The sequence below is a fragment of the Jaculus jaculus genome, chromosome X, assembly GCF_020740685.1.
Source record: "Jaculus jaculus isolate mJacJac1 chromosome X, mJacJac1.mat.Y.cur, whole genome shotgun sequence".
Classification (NCBI taxonomy): domain Eukaryota; kingdom Metazoa; phylum Chordata; class Mammalia; order Rodentia; family Dipodidae; genus Jaculus; species Jaculus jaculus.
Genome location: NC_059125.1, coordinates 130,644,651 through 130,669,737, shown reverse-complemented (window position 1 = coordinate 130,669,737; position 25,087 = coordinate 130,644,651). Strand labels below are relative to the sequence as shown.

General features: G+C 41.0%; 1 protein-coding gene across 1 annotated transcript in view; it reads left to right on the top strand.

The window, feature by feature from the left end:
* Gpc3 (glypican 3) overlaps positions 1-25,087 on the top strand; it is a 474,609-nt gene that overhangs the window by 241,033 nt on the left and 208,489 nt on the right. The window contains exon 3 of the mRNA XM_004653981.2: positions 15,166-15,860. Coding sequence (XP_004654038.1) covers positions 15,166-15,860 — 695 coding nt within the window. The remainder of the gene's footprint in view (positions 1-15,165; positions 15,861-25,087) is intronic.

The window sequence follows — 25,087 nt, the reverse complement described above, 5'->3', positions numbered from 1 at the left end:
GCATGAGTTCTCATCATGCCTCGGTTTTCTTGTCTATAGAGAGAAGACAAAAGTGTACACCCCTCATTGGGTGATTTCGAGAATAACATGAATAAAATGCTTGAAAGATTGCCTGACAGGAGGCATATGTTCCAAGGATAACAGTTCCTTATTATACTTGAAGCTAATGTTCAAGTGACATGTAGTATTTGCCCTTGATGTAAATGGACATGATAGCGACAGCATTGTACACAAAGCCACAGGTACTATGTTCTATTGCTGCAACCACAAACCACATAGCTTATATGACTTGAAGCCCACCTTAATTGCAGCTATCTCCTCTGTGCAATTAGGATAGTAATGTTTCACTTAGCTATTATTCACTCCCATGCATCACCAGTGTGTGTGTGTGTGTGTGTGTGTGTGTGTGAGTGCATGCACGTGCATGCACTGCTGAAGGACGGGGTGAATTAAAGAAGAAGCCAGATTTAAAATGTCTGAAATTATATGAGGTACTTTACGAAATAGCAACTTCTTGCCAAGAACACTGTGTATATTTCAGCTTTTCAGGGGAAGTGACTATCTGTTATTGTATCATAGCTGGCTATAGCAAGCATTTGGGGCCTAGGAACCTGGAGTTTTCATATTTGATTTAGTCTAGCAGGTAGTGTACATTTAGTAAATATTACATGAAAAAAGTGTGTTTTATTCAATAGTGCAGCCAATCTGGTGAGACAGCTAAGATACCTCATAAATAGTCTTCAGTGTTCAAGGAAGTGGCCAATATTGCTAACTTTATATGATGTCAAAGCCTATGATCATTTAGGTGCCAAACAAATTGAAATTTATATTGGATGCGAGTCTGGAGAGGCAGAAGGAAAAGCAAGAATCTAAAGTTTGGGGCCTGAGGTCACTTATTTCATAGCTACTCTATCTTCCACGAGAAAATAGACTGAGTTTGTGGTTGTGTTTAAAAACTGAAATGAACATTCTATGGAATGCTCAGTGAGTACCTGTTGAATGAATGAATGAATGAATGAGGGTATGTGTATGCATTTTGAACCAACTCAGATCTTGTACTTCTCCATTACAGAGGGGAGTGAATATGGAAATGTACCCTGTGGTAACCATCAGGAGGAGCAATCTGTTGCTGTTGTAGTCAGTAAAGCTTTGGCTGAGAAATTCTCAGAGAAATAAACAGTGCTATGTAAATTCTTACTAACAGAATACTGGCACAATTCTCTCCAGTAACAATGGCTGCATGAACCAATGAGGATTGATTTTTTTTCCCCTTGGGATAATAGTTTACTGTTTTAAGTGATTAAAGAGGGGAAGAAGAATAGGCAAAAGCAAGACTGTAAAATGTACATGTTAGTTGTCCTAGAAGCAACATAAAATATCTTTGAAGCATTTTACTTTCTTTTAAAAAAATATTTATTTATTCATTCATTCACTCATTTAGAGAGAAGTAGGAGAGAGAGAGAGAGTATGGGAACACCTGGGCCTCTTGGAGCTGCAAAGGAACGCCAGATGTAAGCACTACTTTGTGCATCTGGCTTTATATCAGTACTGGGGAATCAAGGCCATCAGGCTTTGCAAGCAGACACCTTGAACCCTGAACCATCTCTCCAGCCCCTTTGCTCTTTATTTCAATAACGACAGATCCATTGACAATAAAAAAGACGCTTTTTTTTTTTTTTTTTTTTTTTTTTTGGTTTTCCTAGGTAGGGTCTCACTCTAGCTCAGGCTGACCTGGAATTCACTATGTAGTCTCAGGGTGGCCTCGAACTCTCAGCGATCCTCTCACCTCTGCCTCCCAAATGCTGGGATTAAAGGTGAGCGCCACCATGCCCTGCTCCAAAAACAGGCTTTTAAGACGTTGTTTTTAATATTTTTATTTATTTGTTTCAGAGAGAGAGAGAGAGAGAGAATGAGAATATGCATGCCAGTACCTCTAGCCACTGCAAATGAACTATTCCACATGTATGGGCCACCCTGTGCATCTGACTTTATGTGGGTACTGGGGAATCAAACCTGGGTCCTTTGGCTTTGCAGGCAAGTACCTTAAGTGCTAAACCATCTCTCCAGCCCAAAATACAGGCTTTTATTAAATAAAGTCACTACAAGAATATTTGTATGTTAAGGTTTAAATGATGCTGTTCCTTCTGAATGGAACCAAATCTTCCTCCAAAAGGCATATTTTTACCTGTCTGAGCTTAGGTTATTAAACAGTTAAAAGGAAAAAGTCTTTAGCTTTGATTTATGAAATTATGGTTATATGTCATAAAGTAAAAATTTCACATGTTGAGGAAATAATAAGTATACCTAGAGTATGTTGTAATGATATTTTTTTGGTTGAGCTAGGACATAAGCCATTTTTTATGAGAGAGCAAGAGTGAGAGAGAGGGACAGGGAGAGAATTGTAGTGTCAGAGCCTCCACCCACTGAAATGGAACTCTAGACTTGTGTACGACCTTGTGTGCATGTGTGACCTTACATACTTGTGTTACCTCGTGCTTCTGGCTTTGTGGGACCTGGAATGTCGAACATGTATCCTTAGGCTTCGCAGGCAAGCACCTTAACCACTAAGCCATCTCTCCAGCCCATAAGTCATTATTTTCAAGGCTGATTGAGTAATCTGTGTCTCCTGCCTGCAACGTCTTTGGAGAATGCTCATTTTGCTAAAGGTTTAATTAAATGAATGGTTCAGTGAGGAGGCCTTAACTTTAGTGTGTAGATTCTTGAAGGTATGTAGAACTTTGCTGCCTTGGATGCCATTAAAATTTTGTTTGGAAAGAATGAACTGAAGTTCTAAGAATATACCTGTTAGTAGGTGTCATTTCTTAGCCATGTGGACCTTAAGCAAATAAGCACATTTTGTAATGGATTGAGAAGTGACTAGTTTTTCCACCTGTAGCACATCTGGCAGAGCCCAGGAGAAATTGCAGAGGATGTAACATCATGAATACTGCTCTTACTGCTAGCCTGACAACCAAACCCCAGGATAATGGTGACAGACATGATTAATCAAAGCCAATAAAAGCAGAGATCCAGAGGCTACAAAAAATTCAATACTTTAAAAAAAAATTCCTAGACCATCTCAATATGGGTCTTTCAAGAAAAATTACTATGTTAATTTGTGATATTCAAAAGACACATTGGCTGGTCGTGGTGGCACATGCATTGAATCCCAGCACTCGGGAGGCAAAGGTAGAAGGATTGCTGTGAGTTCGAGGCCACCCTGAGACTACATAGTGAATTCCAGGTCAGCCTGGGCTATAGTGAGACCCTACCCGTCCTCCAAAACACACACACATTTTTTTTTAAGCATAATACTAAACCAGACTGCCAAAAGGCCTGTCATGGCTCAGGGGACATTATGGAAGAAGGGGCAGAAATATTGTAAAAGTCAGAAAGTGGGTAGGAATACCTTGAGACATGGTCCCCTACTACTCCATAGGGACTGAGTGAGGCCATTATGACCCGACAGTGATTACCATAACCCCATGGAGGAGAGCCCACAGGGTAATGGGAGTTGGAGTGAGGGGATAAAAATGTACAACGTGGGGCTGCAGAGATGGCTCAGCAGTTATGGTGCTTGCCTGCTAATTTTAACAACCTGGGTTTGATTCCCCAGTACCCACATAAAGTCAGATGCACAAAGTCTGCATCTGCAGTTCATTTGTGGTGGCTAGAGGCCCTGGAATGGTCATTCTCTCTCTCTCTCTCCTTGCAAATAAATAAATAAAATATTTTTAAAAGTTCAACCTGGGGCTAGAGAGATGGCTTAGCGGTTAAGTGCTTGCCTGTGAAGCCTAAGGACCCTGGTTCGAGGCTCAATTCCCCACGACCCACGTTAGCCAGATGCACAAGGGGGCGCACGTGTCTGGAGTTCATTTGTTTGCAGTGGCTGGAGGCCCTGGCGCGCCTATTCTCTCTTTCTCTCTATCTGCCTCTTTCTCTCTGTCGCTCTCAAATAAATAAATAAAAATAAACAAAAAAATTTTAAAGTTCAACCTGTTAATATATACATATGTAATATTTTTTTTTCAAAAAAGAAGTGGCTAGTCCAAATGAAACCCTGAGATCCAGAGAAGCATGAAAAGACTAAGGAATATATGACAGACATAACTCATCAAAATTATAGTGTGCAAAATGCCAAATGGACCATGTGATTCTCTTAAAGAATCAAACTTATTCATGGTGTAACTATGATAAAATGAGTTTCTTAACTCCAGTAGCTTTTGTCAGAATAAATGTTATTAAAATCAAGTTTTGGAGCCGGGCATGGTGATGCACGCTTTTAATCCCAGCACTCGGGAGGCAGAGGTAGGAGGATCGCCATGAGCTCGAGGCCACCCTGAGACTACATAGTGAATTCCAGGTGAGCCTGGGCTAGAGTGAGACTCTACAAAAAAAAAAAAATCAAGCTTTAACAATTTAAGTAACACATTTTCATGTGCAGTACTCCTAGATTGTGCTTACAGCTATTTCATCTATGTCTCTGTTTTCCAGGGTATGTCGTTCCTATAGTCAATATGAAAACACATTTATTGTGAGCCCTGATGAAGCCAGCATTATTAAATTCTACTTAATTTGAAAGTCACTATAGTCATTTAATTCACATTTTAAGATGTAGACAAAGACTAAAGAGAAGGCTTAGATAGCTTCCAGGGGAAGACAACATCTGCTACTGAGTGGGAACAATGATCGTTGTTGCTGCTTCAACTCATGGGAATGTAGTATCTGAACACTATTTTGTCATTCAATGATAAGTATAGTTCCTCTCTTCTTCTCCACCTCCTTATATACCTATTTATTTATTTGCACTCTCTCTTGTTCTGAAAATAATTTAAACCATCCTACAAAAACATGCACAATAAAAATAAGACACAGTGTAACTGAAATACATAGGAACATCCAGGCAAATGGGAAATCACAGAGGGGAAAGAAGGAACCAGAGTAAGGTCAAGACACAAAATATGTGGCATGAAGTTTATTATGCTTGATAAAGGTGGGCTATAAATTTAGCTCTACACTCTCTAGTCATAAATGTGAAGAGGGAAAAATTATGACTTCCCTGACTCACAGAGTGCAGAAGGTGAAAATAAACTAGTTGTTCAGGAAATCTAATGGAGGGTAAATGATAAGAACTAATTGGGCTAATGGAACAAAAGTGTGGTCAACTGTTGCAGGCTCATAAATTTTCTAGTATGGATATCCACTTCTTACTTCTAAGGATCCTTTGAATAAATCAATTTAATTGTCCTCTCTGTCTATAATAGCCTTTGGGGGAAGTTTATCTATCTATCTATCATCTATCTATCTATCTATCTATCTATCTATCTATCTATCTATCTATCTATCTATCATCTCTCTGTTTGTCTATCTATCTAATCTACTATCCATTCACCCATCTCTAATGATATATGTAATAACCCATGAATAACACATTTCTCTTTTTGCTTTTTTTATAAAGATTTTTATGTGTATTTATTTATTTGAGAACAACAGACAGAGAAAGAGGCAGATAGAGAGAGAGAGAGAGTGGGCACACCAGAGCCTCCAGCCACTGCAAATGAACTCCAGACGCGTGTGCCCCCTTGTGCATCTGGCTAACGTGGGACCTGGGGAACCGAGCCTCAAACCGGGGTCCTTAGGCTTCACAGGCAAGCGCTTAACTGCTAAGCTGTCTCTTCAACCCTCTCTTTTTGTTTTACTCCTAATTGGTGTACCTTGTATCTACCCTTGTGTATGAAACTTAGAAACCAAAGGACTGCACAAATAAGTGACTTATATTTAATAGCAACTTCTTCCTAAGCTTCATCACTTTTAACTCAATTAATGTGTAACATAAAATGCCAGAAAAACTCAATAGAAATTGCACCAATACTTTTAGTGTCTTTTTTTTTTTTTTGAGGTGAGCCCAATAGACTGGACTTTTTTCAATGTGAGAGAGTGAGAGCAAGAGAGAGAGAGAGAGGGAATTGGTGTGCCAAGGCTTATAGCCACTGCAATTGAATTCCAGATGTGTGTGCCTCCTTGAGTGCATGTGCAACCTCATATGCTTGCGTCACTTTGTGTGTCTGGCTTATGTGGGACCTGGAGACTCGAACATGGATCCTTAGGCTTCGCAAGCACGTGCCTTAACGTCTTAGCCATCTTTCCAGCCATTAGTGTCTTGTTTTTATGAACCACTTTTGAAAATGCCAAGCCTTTCTTAAAACCTAAAATTTCAGTTCCTGAAACCTGACTTTTTTGAAAACAAAATCATACAGTATTCAAAAATAACATTGAAATTTGTTATCTGATTGGGTGCTTTGGTCCATTAAGTTTTTCCAGTGATTTTTTTTTCCAATTAAAATTACACTGATGCCATAAGGTGTCTATTCTATGCTTAAACTCCATATCTCATGAAAGAAATGTCAAAGCAGAGCTGGAGAGATAGCTTAGTGGTTAAGGTGCTTGCCTACAAAGCTAAAGGACCTCAGTTCAATTCCCCAGGACCCATGCAAGCCAGATGCACAAGGTAGTGCATGCATCTGGAGTTTGTTTGCAGTAGCTGGAAACCCTGGCATGCCCATTTATTTATTTTGAAGAGAGGTCAGTGGTAGATAGTCAGAAAGCATGGATGCACCAGGGCCTCCAGCCACAGCAAGCGAATTCCAGACACATGTGCCACCTTATGCATCTGGCTTTTACATGGGTACTGAGGATTCTAATTCAAGTCCTTAGGCTTTGCAGGCAAACACCTTAACCAATGAGCCATCTCTTCAGCCTCAGTCTATATCTTTTAATTTGTGCATTTAGACTTAATATAGTTAATGTAACATCCACCATGTTTGTGATGCATTTTATATCATTTTATTTGCTGCTTGTTTTGTTTCTGCCTACTTAGTTTGGGTTACTACAAATTTATTTTTAGACATGGTCTTGCTAGGCTTCCCAGGCTAACCTTGAACTCCTAAGCTCATGTTATTCTCCTGGGACAGTCTCCAAGTATCTGGCAGTACAGGCATGCACTAATATTCCCAGTTTCTTCTCTTTAATTGTTATATCTTCCCCTCTATATCTCTTCCTTCTTTGGTTTTAGCTGAAAATTTTGTATAATTTCGTTTTCTTCCCCTCTGGGCATATCCACTATATTTCATTGAAAAAAAAAAATAGTAGCCATCCCAAACTTTTCAGTATACCTTTTGAACTATTGTAACTCTACTATTAATTTGCAATCCATAGCATCACTGGTATTGTGTCTTGTATAAGTAATACATGTACAATGTATATTGTATTACTGATTCCCCTAGGGCATTTATACTAAAATTACCAAGTACATTGTTGCTATTGTTATTTTGTTCCATCATGTATTGATCAATTAAGAAAAATAAAAGACCTGGGCATAATGACACACACCTTTAATCCCAGCATTTGGGGGGTAGATGTGGGAGGAACACTGTGAGTTTGAGGCCAGCCTGGGCTAGAGTGTGACCCTATCTCAAAAAGAAAAAAAAAGCCAAAGAAGAAAGAAAGAAAAAATTAATAATTGATCTTCATTCATTCCTTCTGTGATGCCCTTCCTTCTTCTTTCTTCCATCTTCCTTACTTTCTTCCTTTCCTCCTCCCTTGTCTCTCTTTGGGGTGTGTGTGTGTGTGTGTGTGTGTGTGTGTGGTAAAAGAACAACCTTTGGGGTTGCTCTTCAGGAATTTTGTTCACCTTTTTTTTGAGGCATGGTCTCTCATTGGTCTGGTAGGCTATTGCTGTGTTCCACCACCACCCTCCTCTTTTAAAATGTGGTTCTAAGTGTCTAACTCAGGCCCTCATGATTGCAAGTCAAACACTTTATAGACTGAGCTATTTTCCCAACACTATTTCTTACGACCTATATGACCTTAAGACCTATATGATTTTCTTGAATAATGTATTTTAATATTTCTTGCCACAAAATCCTACTGGTGACAGCTTCCCTCCATTTTTATTGGTCCTAGAAGGATTTTCTCTTTCTCTTTTTTTAGGAGAGAGAGAGAAAGAGAAAGAATTGGTGCGCCAGGGCCTCCAGCCATTATATTTAAGCTCCAGATGTGTGTGCCACCTTATGCACACGTGAGACTCTGTGCGCTGGCGGCACATTGCTTGTCTGGCTTATGTGGGATCTAGAGAATCGAACATGGGTCCTTAGGCTTTGCAGTCAAGTCCCTTAACCGCTAAGCCATCTCTCCAGCCCCCTCTTTCTCTTTTTAAGGAAAAAATTTGTGGATGCTGAATTCTAGATTAGTAGAGTTTTCTTTCTTTTAGCACTTCTAACAATTGTCTACTTTACTGTTTTGCTTGCATGGTTTCTGATGAAATGATTAATGTAGTCTTATCTTTAGTTCTGTATATGTAAGGTGCATCCCTAGGAGTTTGGGGATATTTTATATTTATCTGCGTTTTTCTGCAGTTTGAATATATTCCTAGGAGTTGATACTTTGGTTTTCATTCTGCTTATTGTGCTCTGAGCTCTCTAGACTGAGGAAGTTGTCTCATGACTTCTGCAAAGTTCTTGGCCACTTTCATTTCAAACAGTTCTGTCCAATTTTCATTGCTTTTCTTTTAAAATTTTGCGGTGGGGGGGCTGGAGAGATGGCTTAGTGGTTAAGCGCTTGCCTGTGAAGCCTAAGGACCCCAGTTCAAGGCTCGGTTCCCCAGGTCCCACGTTAGCCAGATGCACAAGGGGGTGCACGCGTCTGGAGTTTGTTTGCAGTGGCTGGAAGCCCTGGTGCGCCCATTCTCTCTCTCTCTCTCTCTCTCTCTCTCTCTCTCTCTCTCTCTCTCTCTCTCGCTCTCAAATAAATAAATAAATAAACACTTAATTTTTTTTTTTAAATTTCACAAATTTATCTTGTATTCCCTGAATATTGTTTCTCCCTTCCTTCTTTCTTCCCTCCTTTCCTCCATCGCTCCTCTTTTCCTTACTATCCTTGTTTCTAGAAAGTTTCTGCTGGCTCCTCTTCAATATTATTTCCTTGGTTGTGTCCAGTATACTGATGAGTTCATGAAAACTGTACTTCATTTCTGTTTCAGTGTATTGGATTTCTAGCATTTCCTTTTGATATTTGTTAGTTTTTATTTCTGAGTTTAAATTACCCATCTGCTCTTACATGCTCTGTCCTCTAACTGAATATAGTTATGACAATTGCTTTCTCTCTTCAGACTGTGTTTCTCTTGCCTTTTAGCATGGCTTATGATTGCTTGTTTAAAACAAGACATGATAGATGGGATAGTAGAAATTTGAAGTAAATAGACTTCTAATATGGAGCTGTATGTTAATCTGTGGGCTTAGATAGTTAATGCTTGCTGTAGCTGTAGATGTAGCCTTAGGTACCAGAGGCTTCATTCTTCTGATGCCCTTTAAAATAGTTCTCCCCTATTAAGTTTAGGTTTCCCAAAACCCTCTTTTTTTTAAGTAGTATCTGTATCTTGTAGCCATTTCCTTGGTAATGTGTCATTACTATACTTTAGATTTTAGGCCTTTAGACGTTAAATTATGGGCTAAGGTATGGGAGAGTAAAAGCTGTCTACAGTCTTATGATTAATCACAGTATTTTATTGGGCTTAAGTTTATGGCCTCTGGTAATCAGAAGTCTTTTTTGTATGTGGAGTGTGTGTGTGTGTGTGTGTGTGTTCATGTGAATGTGGGTGCGTGCATGCCATGGCTCACATGTGGAGATCAGAGGACAGCCTCTGCTCTTGGATCTCATTTTCTACCTTGTTGGAGGTAAGGTTTCTAGTTGTCTATGCTGCATATTGCAAGCTAGCTGGCCTCTGAGCATCTGGGCATTCTCCTGTCTCTGCCTCACGTCTGGCTGGAGGAGCATTAGGATAACAGACAGGTGCTACTGCTTCTAACTTTGTATACGTCTGACTTTACATGGGTTCTGGGGACCAGAACGCATGTCCTCTCATGTGCTCAAGAAGCGACTAATCCATGGAGCCTTCTTCCCCATCCCTCAAAAGTATTTTGGCCTCATTTTCTCCCTTAGGTATGATAGGAAGGATACAGAAGACCAAGTTGTCTAATTGCTTTTCCTTCAGTTGTATCAGGCTTTGGTAAGATTGTACATATCTTGAAGCACATGCATTTGTTATAGAAAACATTCAGCATATATTTCAATGGTATTTTTTCATCCCCTGCCTGAAAAACAAGATTCTTTATGAGTCTTCACTGTGAGAACTTGGTGTCATTTCTTGGAGTAAAACCTATAAATAGATGGGGAGCAGATCAATAAGTTTGGGACCTTGAGAGTTTTGTTTTTAATTTTTTATTTATTTATTTGAGAGCAACAGACACAGAGAGAAAGACAGATAAAGGGAGAGAGAGAGAATGGGTGTGCCAGGGCTTCCAGCCTCTGCAAACGAACTCCAGACGTGTGCGCCCCCTTGTGCATCTGGCTAACGTGGGTTCTGGGGAACCGAGCCTCGAACCGGGGTCCTTAGGCTTCACAGGCAAGCGCTTAACCGCCAAGCCATCTCTCCAGCCCCCTTGAGAGTTTTTTAACTCTTAAGCTAGTCCACATTTAGTCTCCAGCAACTCATTGTGGTTCTTTAAGTGTCCCTACATTTAAATGCAGGCTCTGAAATTGAACTAGAAATGTTACATTGTATGGATCATGTAACGTATAAGCCTCTATTTTCTCACCAGTATGACTGACTCCATGCACATCTGAGTGGGTCATTGTTGCATAAGAGGATAGACATATGCAAGGTTACCACAGATTCTGGCATGTACCTTGCAGATGTCTAATAATTATTAGTTCTCCTTTCCCATTGAAGTACCTATGATTGAACAATAAAGGCCATTTCTTATGATAAAAAAAGTTCTTCTTATAAGGTATTTGCCATTCTTGCAGGGCTAGAAAAGTTGCTTTAAAAAGAAATAAATAAATAAAAACTGTTCCAAGCTGGGCGTGGTGGCACACGCCTTTAACCCCAGCACTCGGGAGGCAGAGGTAGGAGGATCGTAAGTTTGAGGCCAGCCTGAGACTACATAGTGAATTCCAGATCAGCCTGGGCTAGAGTGAAACTCTTACTTAGAAAAACCAAAACATAAATAAATAAACAAACAAACCTGTTCCTATAAGCGTTGCCTATTCTTTGGAGCCTGAAGAGGACTCCATGGTTCATTTATTTTTCATGTCTTTGAACCCCACATGTACCCCTCCTTTATAAAATATCCAGCCAACTACTGAAAAGGCCTGTAAAAGTACATTTTGTTTTGTCTAGGTCTGAATGAAGGAGCTTCAACACTATATAGTAGATACAGTCATTTTGCTGCAGTGATAAATTCTATGTCCAGGGTGGAAGATGTAGTTCAAGGAGTCACTGATCCATTTAAATACAGCTGGCGTCTGGACACTTCACACATCAAACCACATATGGAGAGTCGTGGCCTTTAGTGAGCATCAAAATTTAATAAGAAAATTGACAGCAATCTTTTCTAGCCTAACACTGGTGTTCAGGATGGTGATGGGGGCAGTTAGAAATCTGAAAATCTTGATGTTTCAGGGCATGGACCTGCTCAGTTTTATAGATTTTTCTATTTGCATTATGTGTCTTCCTATGGTTTATAAAATCATTACGATGTCTTCTATTCAATAGCTGATCTTTTTTTCATGAAAGCTCTGAGTTCATAATCTCTCTTCTGATGTTTACTGGATATAACTCTTGACTTTATCCCAGGAAAAAGAAAGAGGGAAACCATCCCCAGCTGAAACATGTATTATTATCTCACCAACATACCCATGGACCAAACTCCCTTTCTGCTATTACAGCTTTTGAGTTTATTTCATGGTACTTCAAGTTACCAAGAAAATCCGAGCATGCCTTTTCACCTAGTGTTGGTTCCCCTAAGTCCCCTGGAGCCTTGGCTTGAGCACTCATGGTTTGGTCTGCTGTCCAGTGATAGAGAAGCAAGGGGAGTGGCAAAACCCAGAGGTGCTTGAAGTGGATTCTGAGCATAGAATTTGGATCAGGGAGCACATGTGAACTTGATATTAGATACAGGACACACACCGGCCTTCCCCTGCAATATGTGCGATTGTTACTCTCATTGCAGGAGAGCTTATGATCTTGTGTAGTTTTCTTTTTTATTGATCCAGCAGCGCTAGTAACAACAACATAAAAAAACAAAAAGATGAAGAAGGGGCAGGGGTACCTGGCAGCCAGATTTGTAGGATTTCCCTGCCATATATTGTTTGTCTTAGAGAATGAGTAGACACTGCGTTTCAGGGAGAATTTCCCTTGCAGAGAATTTATGGGCTACCGAGGCAGCATGTCCTCAGCAATCTTCTTCCTCCTCTTGTTCCATGCTGCCCTAAGGCCAAAGTGAAAGTGCCATACTGCTTTATGGGTCTTTGGGTTGCAGTGTCTCCTGGAGCATTTTCATTCGGACATGGGAAACCAATGGGAAAACGATGAGTTTCAAAGAGAACTTCACTTTCCATGAGGATTTCTGGGACTGTGTGGCTTGGCTGTAAGTCTGAGGGCAGCTAGGGTGTAACTGTCTCTAGTGGGTATTGATCACTTCGACTTTGCCACTGTGTGACCTTGAGGAAATGCTTTCACCTGGTTAAGACTCGGTTTCACCAGCTAATAGTAAGAATTGTCATACCAAATTCAAATGATCATCATAAAATGTAGCTTTCATCATGTTACATGGAAATAGAAGGGGGGATGGGAAACGCAGGGAGAGGGGAATTAGAGAAATGAAGGTGGCTTACATGCTGCATAAACTCTAAACCACATAGCCCATGAATGTTTCTTTTTGAAACTGTGTCTTATTATATAACCCTGGCTGGCCTGGATCTCATTATGTGGACCAGACTGGTCTCACACTTGCAGTGATCCTCCTGCCTTTGCCCCTCAAGTGCATTTGATTGTTCTGGATAAAGTGCAGGGAACATAAGCATGAGCCACCACAGTTAGCCACTTCTGAATATTTCTGAGACAAACGTGGTATATCATTTATCTCCATCTAGCTATAGCCAATGCTTTTGTACCCAGCACAGATCCTAGTATATCATAAAAGATTATAATATTGGGCTCCTTAACATTTCAACATGGATGACGGAGCAAGGACAAAATTTCTTTTTTCGAGGTAGGGTCTCACTCTAGCTCAGGCTGACCTGGAATTCCCTATGTAATCTCAGGGTGGCCTTGAACTCACAGCAATCCTCCTACCTCTGCCTCCCAAGTGTTGGTATTAAAGGCATGCACCACCACGGCCAGCTATGGACAAAATTTTTTAAAGGAGTAAAAATAGAAGAGGGACTAATCAGGAAGAAGGGGTTCAGTGGCAGGGTTATAAGAGTGGAGAGACAACAGATGATAATGGGAGAGGATTGTGATCAAAATACAGTATGTATCTATTTGTCGATAAGAAATGGAAGAGGGACTAGGTAAAAAGAAGAGAGGATATAGTTTAAAGGGCTTGGAGGAAGGGAACAAAAGAAGGTAGTGGGAGGAGATTATGATCAAGATACATTAATGGGGCTGTGGAGATGGCTCAGTGGTTAAGACACCTGCCTGCAAAGGATAATGACCCAGGTTTGATTCCCCAATACCCATGTAAAGCCAGATGCACAAGGTGGCACACGGGTCTGGGGTTTGTTTACAGTAGCCAGAGGCCCTGGCGTGCCCATTCCCCATGCCTCATGAATAAATAATATATTAATTAATTAGTTAATTAATTAATTAATTAAAGAGTTTTAAAGCACCTGTGTAGACAAGTTAAGTTCCATTTTAAACCTATTGTTTGCTCCAGTGGGCTTGGAAACTCGATAGAGTTATACTGGCAGCTGCTCAACATTGCTGGGCATGTGATAAGCCCAAGGGAAGAATCAAGGGAATATGTTCTACCTTGTGAGGGCACCAGCACAGATGGCGGTGGCATCACCAGGAGCACGGTTCTGCCACAGCTGACTGGAAGGTTGGCCTAAGTGATCCCCAGGAGCTGCTGGAGTACAGGCTCTCCAGTAGTCTGAAGGTGGTAAGAAGTTGATTTTTCAAGGCTCATGAATTGGCATCATTTGGAGTACATCCGTCACGGCTCTTTGCATTTCGGAAGGAATTGAAAGAAAGTCCTATGTTAATCTTAAACATCCCAAAGAAACTTGTTTATTTCTCGGCTCTCATATTTCTGGAAAAATCTATTGGGGTCTGTTGTTTTTTCCTTCCCTCATGGAAAACTGGAATGCCAACTATTTGGGATAATTTGTGTCTAGAATGTTTCAGTTTGGAGGAAATGAGATGGTAACATTATTTCTCTCTCTCTCTCTCTCTCTCTCTCTCAAAATGATACTCCTTGGGCTTTATGCCAAGGGGCTGGGGCAGCAGATGTAATCATGAATTTGTGGTCTCTATAGAGTAGATAAGGCTTCCAAGCCATGTGGAAGCTGAACTTACCAAGGAAGCTTAGCATTTATCCTTCCAGATGTTCAGCTTGCAATTATTTTCGATACCAAATATATATATATATATATATATATATATATATATATATATATATATATATATGTAAGCACATGGGTTCTTTATTTTATCCAGATACCAACTTAGTGACAAAATTCTATTTCCAGGTCTGGCAATCTGTCAGATAGCTCCCTTTAAAGTTATCTGGAGAAAATCTACCAAAATTGATTAAATTCATGATCGCTTTTATTCTTGACTAATAACTTGTCTCTCCTTTGGGGCTAAGCAGGTTTAAATTGCGATGTGAGTTTAATACAGTGTAGGGTTTGTTGTCAAATATTTATCTTTGTCGAGAAATGAAGTGTCCTAAAATGCAATTTCTTTTTAACTGAATAAATCAATGAGAGAAAGAGAAATAACTTTTTATTTAGCCAATTTTTAATCAATATTTTCATGAAAGGCTGAAATGTTAACTGAATCCTGGCTTTTGTCATTTGAAATATAATTTGTGTGTTTAAGAATTTATGTGCACATCAATGTTTGGACTTCACATTCATAAAGGTAAATTGATTTATGGAGCAAATAACTCCCAGGGTATAGGTAATGCCAGAAATAAATGTGAGTCAATTATTTAGGGCAAATGGGACCTTCATCACCAGAGCAATAGAGACAGAGCAAATTCAATTAGACCCTGGATTTTCATGCTTTAATTTATGTGCATATCTTTATCTCTTATTTTACAGAGGCCTTTGAAATTGTTGTTCGCCATGCTAAGAATTACACCAATGCCATGTTCAAGAACAACTACCCAAGCCTGACTCCTCAAGCTTTTGAGTTTGTGAGTGAATTTTTCACAGACGTGTCTCTCTACATCTTGGGTTCTGATATCAACGTGGATGATATGGTCAACGAATTATTTGACAGCCTGTTTCCGGTCATCTATACCCAGATGATGAACCCAGGCCTGCGTGAGTCAGCACTGGACATCAATGAGTGCCTCCGAGGGGCAAGGCGTGACCTGAAAGTATTTGGCAATTACCCCAAGCTTATTATGACCCAAGTTTCCAAGTCACTGCAAGTCACTAGAATCTTTCTTCAGGCCCTGAATCTTGGCATTGAAGTGATCAACACCACTGATCATCTGAAGTTCAGCAAGGACTGTGGCCGTATGCTCACCAGAATGTGGTATTGCTCTTATTGCCAGGGACTGATGATGGTTAAGCCTTGTGGAGGCTATTGCAATGTGGTCATGCAGGGCTGTATGGCAGGTGTGGTGGAGATTGACAAGTACTGGCGAGAATACATTCTGTCTCTTGATGAACTTGTGAATGGCATGTACAGAATCTACGACATGGAGAATGTGCTTCTTGGCCTCTTTTCCACGATCCACGATGCCATCCAGTACGTGCAGAAGAATGGAGACAAGCTGACTGCCACTGTAAGTACCAGTCTTCAGTTGTCAGAGGAACTGGCCCTCACCTGGGTCAGGGGCGTAGTGTGTCCAGTGGCAGGTACTGACCCAGAGAAAAGGAGAGAAAGAAAGAAAAAAGAAAGGGTGGGTAAACGGGGCATATGGACTGAACAACTTCCTGGAGCTAGGCAGCATGTTCAAAACATAGACTACAGAGTCATAAAACCTGGCTTTGAATTTTAGCTTCACCAGCTTCCTTGGTGTAGGGTGTTAGGGAATCATTTCATCTTTGTAAGTCTCATGTTTTTGTTTTTTTTTTTAAATTTTTGTTCACTTTTATTTATTTATTTGAGAGTGACAGAGAGAGAAAGAGGAAGAGGCAGATAGAGAGACAGAGAGAGAATGGGAGCGTCAGGGCCTCCAGCCACTGCAAACGAACTCCAGATGCATGCGCCCCCTTGTGCATCTGGTTAATGTGGGTCCTGGGGAATCCAGCCTCAAACTGGGGTCCTTAGGCTTCACAGGCGAGCGCTTAACCGCTAAGCCATCTCTCCAGCCCAAGTCTTATGCTTTTTATTTATTTATTTATTTGAGAGTGACAGACAGAGAGAAACAGAGGCAGAGAGAGAGAGAGAGAGAGAGAGAGAGAGAGAATGGCTGTGCCGGGGCCTCTAGCCACGGCAAACGAACTCCAGACGCGTGCGCCCCCTTGTGCATCTGGCTAACGTGGGTCCTGGGGAATCGAGCCTTGAACCGAGGTCCTTAGGCTTCACAGGCAAGCACTTAACCCCTAAGCCATCTCTCCAGCCCTCAATTTTTTTTAATGTGGAAGGGGCACACTGCCACAGCTCATATGTGCAGGTCAGTGGACAACCTCAGCATTTATCCTCTCCTTCCATCTTTTTATTTCCTTGTTTGAGTTTTCAGGGTAGGGTCTCACTCTAGTTCAGGCTGACCTGGACTTTGCTCTGTAGTTCCACACTGGCCTCCAACTCATGGCGATCCTCCTCCTTCTGCCCCCCTCCACCCAAGTGCTGGGATTAAAGGTGTGCACCACCATGCTCAGCATCCTTCCAGCATCTTTTGAGACCAGGTCTCTCCTGTTTTGCTGGTATGTATGCACCAGGAGACCTGGCCCACAATCATCTAGGTTCTCCTGGCTTTACCTGCCGTTACCATAGGCGTGTTGAGGTCACAGATCTGTGCACCTCTTTGTGTATACCTTTATATGGGTGCCAGAGAATCAAACTTGGACTGGCAGGTTTTCGAACAAAGTGTCTTTCCCCAGTCCCATGACTCTAATTCTTTCAATGCATAAGAATCAGAATAAGATAATCAGAAATCAGGATAAAAGCCATCTCATTCATAGGAAATAGTGTGCTCAAGCACTAAACATCTGCCTGGAACATGGTAAGTCTTCAATAAATGTTAGCTATTATTACCATTATCACTATTATAATTCTTGTGCCAATACTGTAAAGTGGAGATATTGTCTCCATCTTATAAACGACAAAACTGAAGCTGAGTGGAATTGTAACTTACCAGCTATTGTTAGTGAAGTCAATCAAATTTCCCTTTTAATTCAGTTACCAATTTTTTAATCACCTGTAACACCTGTGTGTCACTATGTTAAGGAGTTACTTTCAACAGAAGAAACCTAGCTAGTGCCACTGAAATAAATATACAGAAGAACGCAAAAGAAAAAAATCTGGGCTAGGGAGATGGCTCAGTGGTTAAAGGTACTTGCTTGTAATGTCTGACTTCCTGGGTTTGATTCCCTAGTACTCACAAAGTGGCACATGCTTCTGGAGTTTGGGTGCAGTGGCATGGCAAGAGACCCTGGTGTGCCCATATACTCATTCATTCTCTCTCTTTTCACTAAATAAAAATATTTTTTAAAAATCCATATTACCAAATATATGTTTGTAGCCTTAATTATACTAGTCTAAAACTGATGGTATTTGTGATGGGAAAAAGAGGTCTCTGTAAGTGTGATAGCATTTGTTTGGCTTCAGTCAGATACTGATTGTCAAGGAACCAACAAAAGCTACCAGCCATGCCCTCTATCAAATACTGACTGTTTTTTAAAAAATATTTTTGTGGTTTATTCTTACTTATTTATTTGAGTGTGACAAAGAGAAAGAGGCCGAGAGAGAGAGAGAATGGATGTGCCAGGGTCTCCAGACGCATGTGCCCCCTTGTGCATCTGGCTAACGTGGGTCCTGGGGAATCAAGCCTCGAACCAGGGTCCTTAGGCTTCACAGGCAAACGCTTAACTGCTAAGCCATCTTTCCAGCCCCAGATACTGACTGATTTTTGAATGGTGCAAACTACAGAGAAGGAAGTGGCTGCTGTTGAGCTTCTACTCCAACTTGGGCATCAATGTCCATGATATTAAGCCTTCATAGGTTTGAATGTTGTACCTATTCCACACACGATGCTTAGGGACGTTAGGCATGCGACCCAAGGCCCCAAAGCTGGTTAAGTGGAAGGAGGTAAGAGTCAAAGCCACGTAACTGGTCTGGTTGTCGCATGTGCTTAGCTTCCATACAGTGCCATTGCTGTGTACAGTGAGCCATTGCTTATCTAGAATGCAGGAAGCTAATTGGGCCAGTTGGTCTTGTCTTTTTTAAACTCGGGAAGTGCAAAGTGATAGGGGTAATTGGTTTCTTCAGTGAATTAAACTAGGAAGGAGGACAGAAATGATGAAACTCTTGGCCTGGCTACTTATAGAGCTGCTTTAATGGTCCTATTCACAATGTTAGCCATTTAAAACACATTTGCTAAGAAAATATTTTATAGTAAAATGAGCAGAAATGTCCTATCTAACGGTGGTGTTCTTCAGTGGCTAATTATTCCCTTGACTGCGTTATAATTTGAGGCCACATTCTGGGGCCTTATGCAAAGGTAAATTGCACAGAACTAGAGAAATGGAAAGTAAGTGCACTCATGTGTTCAATCACCAATACTGATTAGGGCCCCACTGTGTGTCAGACCCAGTCCAAGGGCATCACGGGTGTGGGCATGTCTCTGGGAAGAGGAAGAATAAGACAATTTTAAGGACAAAGCTCAGGATTGTTTAAACGTTGTTTGTGTTATCGGCTATTTGGCCACAAAATAATGGGCTTTTCAATCGTGTATCCACCTCTAATGCTTTTATTTTTGATGGATTTTTTTCCTTAATAAATACTTTGAATTTTTGAAGCACATAATTACACCCATTTTGGAGGTACAGCGTTAACAATGTAAAATAATCAGATCAGGGTAGATGGCATATCTATCACTGCAGATGTTTATCGTTTAAACAGAAAGATAAGGTGGAGAGCTGGTAAGAAATTAAGTGCACTTAGCCCTGTGTAGCAGCAGATACCTGTAACCCCAATACTTGGAAGGCTAAGACTTGAGGATGGTCGGTGCTCAGTCTCAAAAAAGAAGAAGCAGGCTACAGAGATGGCTTAATGGTTATGACACTTGCCTGTGAAGTCTCAAGACCCAGGTTTGAATCCCCAGAACTCACCTTAGCCAGATATGCATTGTGGCACATGCATCTGGAGTTCATTTGCAGTGGCTAGAGGCCCTGGCACACCCATATTCTCTCTCTCTCTCTCTGTCATATATATATATGAATATTTTTAATTTTTTGTTTATTATTTTTATTTATTTATTTGAGAGTGACATACAGAGAAAGAAAGAGGCAGAGAGAGAGAGAGAGAGAGAGAGAGAGAGAGAGAGAATGGGCACGCCAGGGCCTCCAGCCACTGCAAACGAGCTCCAGACATGTGTGCCCCCTTGTGCATCTGGCTAACGTGGGTCCTGGGGAATCGAGCCTCGAACCGGGGTCCTTAGGCTTCACAGGCAAGCGCTTAACCGCTAAGCCATCTCTCCAGCCCTAAATAAGGATATTTTTTAAAAAGAAGAAAGATAACAGAAAACAATAAAAGAAATCAGTTACACTATTCTGATGAGGTCTACTTATAAAGGTTTACTTAGTGAACAGTTTTGAAACATCTGCTTTGTATGTGGAACTTTGTTAAGTGCTAGATATTTAAAACTACACAAGACCTAGTTCTTAAGTCAGAAATGTCACTGAATCACACCATAGTGGACATTTTACTCTGACATAAAGTTGGAAGGGGGCTGTGAGGAATTAGCTAGTCAAATGCAGTTGATTTACAAATGAAGACATGAAGTCCAGGAAGGATTGCTCCAAGTTATTTAATTAATAAAAGAACCTGAATCAGAATCCAAGGTCATCTGCTGTCACAATCATAATATTCTTTCTGCCATATCTGTCGGTCCTCCAGTACCCTCTTCCAGACACTCTAAAAGTACCATTAGGATTTTGCAAAGACATAGAGAACTTAAATTGGATAGCTATTTCAGGCTTTCAAATCGGCTACATTTTAGGCGCATTCCCATGTACGTGTGTGCACATGCACACACCCAGTATACAATAAGGGGAGTACATTTCATGTCATTATCATTCAGGAGGAAAGGCCCTGGCTGTCAAGAGGTGTTCAGTGATGCAGTACCTTTCTGTTTTGGCCATTACGGGCCTGATTGCCTCCAGCTCCAAGCTCCCAGCTGGTTATGAGAGCGTGAAGTCGGCCATCCCCTGGGAATGCATGCACTAAACCAAAAAGCATATGTAAACTGCCTCACTCCTGTTTTATGATCACCAAATCTAAGTAATGTGTATCACATGGTCGGGCAGGGGGCAGGAACCACTGGCCATGTGTGTTCCAGCCGTAGTTTACATAGGCCCAAAAGGGGGCAAGGTCACTTAGGGGGCAGGGCTCGAGAGGACGTGAGGACTTGGTAGACTGCAAAGGTCCGGTCCATGTTAACAAAACCACAGCATGCCTGAAAGCAGACGTTGATTTAAAGCTAACGCCTCAGTGAGATTCTGCTGCCTCGCCTTCCCACTGGTGACATGGAAAGCTCGACCAAGCAATCCCTTCTGAGGTCTGGCTGTAGTGAGAGCCCTCTCCAAAGGTGCTGTTAGGGAGCTGTGCTTGGGCATCTCAGCTAGCTGTAAGGCGCGGGTCAAGGCTTACACACAGTGAGGATGGCTACCTTCCATCTGACCTCCTGAAAGTGGTTTTGGTCTTCTTTGTCAATGCGACACTGCTAAACTTGTATAAATATGCCTGGTTGGTGTTCTAGTTTGTCCCAAAACCTGTCTCTTAGTCCCTTAGATCACCACATGAAGGCATTCAGGTGAAGGTTGGGGTTTTTTTGTTGTTGTTGCTGGCAGCACCCTTGCAGGTGGCTAGCGCCCACTTTGTAAACTTGGCTCAGCATCACAGTCACCGTCACCAGGGAGCTTGTTAAACAGATTCTGAGAGTCCCACGCTGGTGAGTGTGTGGAGGTCAGAGAAGTTTGCATTTGCACAGTGTCTCAGTTGAGTTTCACGTCTCACTCTTACGACCAAATCTGACCACTTTGTTTGGAAGATAAAAAGACTGAAGTTCAGAGACTGAAAGTGAATAGCCTAAACAACACAGGCAGGTTTTGGCAAAGCTAGGACCTCAGATTCTTTGTCTCTAAAAAGCGGCCGCTGCGTTGACACTAAATGAAACAATAGGTCCCATCAGGAACAGGGTATGCCTTCTCTAAATGGCAGTCTATGCTTCTGAGTGCCAAATGGTTAGTGGCTTTTTCTTACACACTTTTTTTTTCCAGTGCTGGGGATTGAACCCAGGACCTCTCACGTGTCAGGAAAGTGGTCCTCTCCTGAGCCATAACTTCAGATCCACAAACTTATTTTGAAGAATAATGACCATGTAAAGTAGCTGAATAAAATGCTAGTACAAACCGAGTGTGGTGGCGCACGCCTTTAATCCCAGCACTCGGGAGGCAGAGGTAGGAGGAGCACCGTGAGTTCGAGGCCACCCTGAGACTACATATTGAATTCCAGGTCAGCCTGAGCTAGAGTGAGACCCTACATGGAAAAACCAAAAAAATACGTGCTAGTGCATGAAATAATATATATGCATTCATGTTAGGGGGGATAAGGGGAGAGAGAGAGAGTGAGGGAGAGAAAATGTGCACTAAAATGGCTAAGAAAATATTAAGGTCCTATGAATAGATCCATCTTAATTCTTCATATGCATTTGCAAACTAGGATAAATCCCTTAGCCTGAAGCGAATACTGAGTCTTTCATAGTATTTGGGTGAAAACAGCAGTATAAAAGTTACCAGCATATTATTGAATTCTGCATTTTTACCTTGAAGCAATTACAGATATGTATAGTTTGCAATACATATCCTTTCAGCATTGTTCTTGCACACAAATTGCTGACTATTGCTGGGCGTGGTGGCGCACGCCTTTAATCCCAGCACTTGGGAGGCAGAGGTAGAAGGATCACTGTGAGTTTAAGGCCACCCTGAGATTGCATAGTGAATTCCAGGTCAGCCTGGGCTAAAGTGAGACCTTACCTTGAAGAAAAAAAAAGTGCTGATTGACGTGGATTTTTTTTTTTTTTCAGAGTAGGGGCGGAACCCAGGGTTGAGCATATGCTAAGCAAGGACTTTAAAAGTGAGCTGCATTCCCAGCTCCTGTGTGGCTTCTTTAAACAACTCAGTTGTCTAATTCTGAAAATCACTTTCATATTATCACTATATATATATATATATATATTACATGCACAGCTATTGTACATTTTATGCATAATCCATCCATTTATTAAATGAGTAATAAGTATCATGTTGGATATTAATGCCTCTCCCAGAAAGTTCTCCAAAGCTTTCTGTGCGGTCAGTTCCTCTCTTTACACCCCTCCCCCAAGGAATCGTTCATATATCCTTGCTTGGCTATTTACACTTCCCTTTTTCTTCTGGTATTCCTGTACTTTATTGATTTATCTCAGCACTTCTCAGTGCTTCCTCTTGTCTATTTCATCACGTTGGCTTATTAAAATGCTTCACTGAATGTTGTGCACATTTGTAACCTTTTCTAGCACCTCTATTTCCCCCCCACACACACACACATTGCATTGTGACACTCATTTTAGCATTATCTGAAAGCGTTATGTTGGACTCTGGGCATTTGGGGGCAGGGAAGGATTTCTAGAAAGAAAGCCATGAGTGCATTGCTACCTTCCCAGGTCACTTGGCTACTAGGTGATAGAACTAGGGTTCAAAGCTGGATCTGTCTGCCTCCAAAGCTCTTGCTCGATCTCCGTTGCGTTCTCAAACAGGTCCGCTCTCTGTTCATTCAAATCCTCCTTCCCCAAACACAACCGAAATAGTTTTTTTATTATATTATTTAATACCCTATATGACTCCCTACTGGTTTTCCAGCCGCACAATCAGTTTTTGAATTTATTCACTCTCCTTGGAGACTCTTGCTCTCTAGTATTTCCCGATGAAATAAATGACATGAGATTTTTTTCATCTTCCTAACACTCAAAAGTACAGAGTAGTTTCTGGGTAAACAAGGAGCAAAGTTTATATAGGTGATTGGAAGCTGAAGTCACAAAGCCAGCTGACTGCCTCAACCCTAAGTGACTGGTGCCAATAGTGAGGAGCAAGTTTTCTTCCAGTTTCAATGTTTATGATCAACCCACTGGACCAACAGGGAGTTGCTCTGTTTGGTTTGATTTGGATAGGTTTGGGATGAGGAGAGCTGGGAACAGAACCTAGGGTATTCTACATGCTAAGCACATATTCTACCACTGATCTACTGCATCTTCAGCCTCAACAGGTAGTTTTTAATGCATCTGTCTTTGATTCCAAATATCAAAAGCACTTCCCATTTTGGAATCTCCTTAGATAGCAGCATTGCCTTCTGAGAACCTAACATATGCTGGTATCTAAGCGCATCCATTTCTTTTGCTAGGGTTTCTGAAGATATCATCAGTGAAGCTAGTGTTTATTTATGTGTTATAGGATGCTCTGGGGAAGATTCTCCTGTTGCTCCTCAATAATAATTCACTGTATGAAATTCATATATTTCTGCTGTCTATGTGAGTGACTGTAACTCATCAGAATTTCCAAGATTAGCCTTACCTTCCTCTCTGCTTTTGAAGGCTGAGGTCATTTCTCAGGTGTCAAATTGTCAGTGGTTTTTTTCCTAATGCTATCACTTTGGACTTTGATTTTTTTTTTTAAGTCTCGGGTGGAAAAACCTTGTCTGAATTCATAGCTGTTCACAGTGCCAAGTGATTTGGAAGTGAGATAGCCCAGTCTTTGTCTCATTGCCTTGTTAATGTATATGCAGGCCAGTATCTAGAACAATGATAAACAAACTTTATTTCTTTAAAGGAAAAGACGAAAATATTTATCACATATGAGCAGTTTGAACCATTCTCAATAAAATAGCTTTGATGATTTCCATAGGGGGAAAAGGGAAGTTTTTTGGTTTGTTGAGATAGAGTCTCACTGTAGCCAACGCTGATCTGTAATTCACTATGTAGTCTCAGGGTGGCCTTGAATTTACGGCGATCCTCCTACCTCTGCCTCCTGAGCACTTGGATTAAAGGTGTGCACCACCACGCCCGGCTTTATTTCATTTTTTGAGACAATGCTTAATTTGCAACTGAAGTCAGTCTTAAATTTACTGTGTAGCCTAGGCTGGCCCTGAACTCGTAGCCCTCCTGCCTCAGTCTGGGAAATATAGTTTGTGCACATAGATGACCAATTTATTTAAAAATTACAAATTACAAATTAACACCGCCTTATAGACAACTGTGTTAATTTCAGAACAAGTTTCAAAAACCTACACAATAAAGGTTTTTTTTGTTCCATGCACATGTGTGTGGCATATGTCTGTGCATGTTTGTATGTGTGCTCATGCATTTGTGTGTATATGTGCATGCATATAGAGCCCAGAGCTTGACACTGGGTGTCTTTTTTGGTCGCTTTCCACTTTATTCTTTGAGACAGGGTCTCCAGCCGGACCTAGAATTCACCACTTCAGCTAGACTAGCTAACCAGTGAGCCTCAGAGATTCCATCTCTGCCTCCCCAATGCTGAGATTACAGGCGTACACCACCATACCTACCATTTTCCACTGACAATATGAACTCAAATCCTCATGCTTACATACTTTTCCCATTGAGCCATCTTCCCTGACCCAAAATGGAAGTTCTTTAATGTTTCATCTTGACACTATGTATATGTGTATATATATATATATATATATATATATATATATATATATATATATATATATATATATATATTAGTGGGTCGTATCAGGAAATGAAGTTGCTATTTCATGAATTTCCAGTTGTTTGCTTTTGATCGG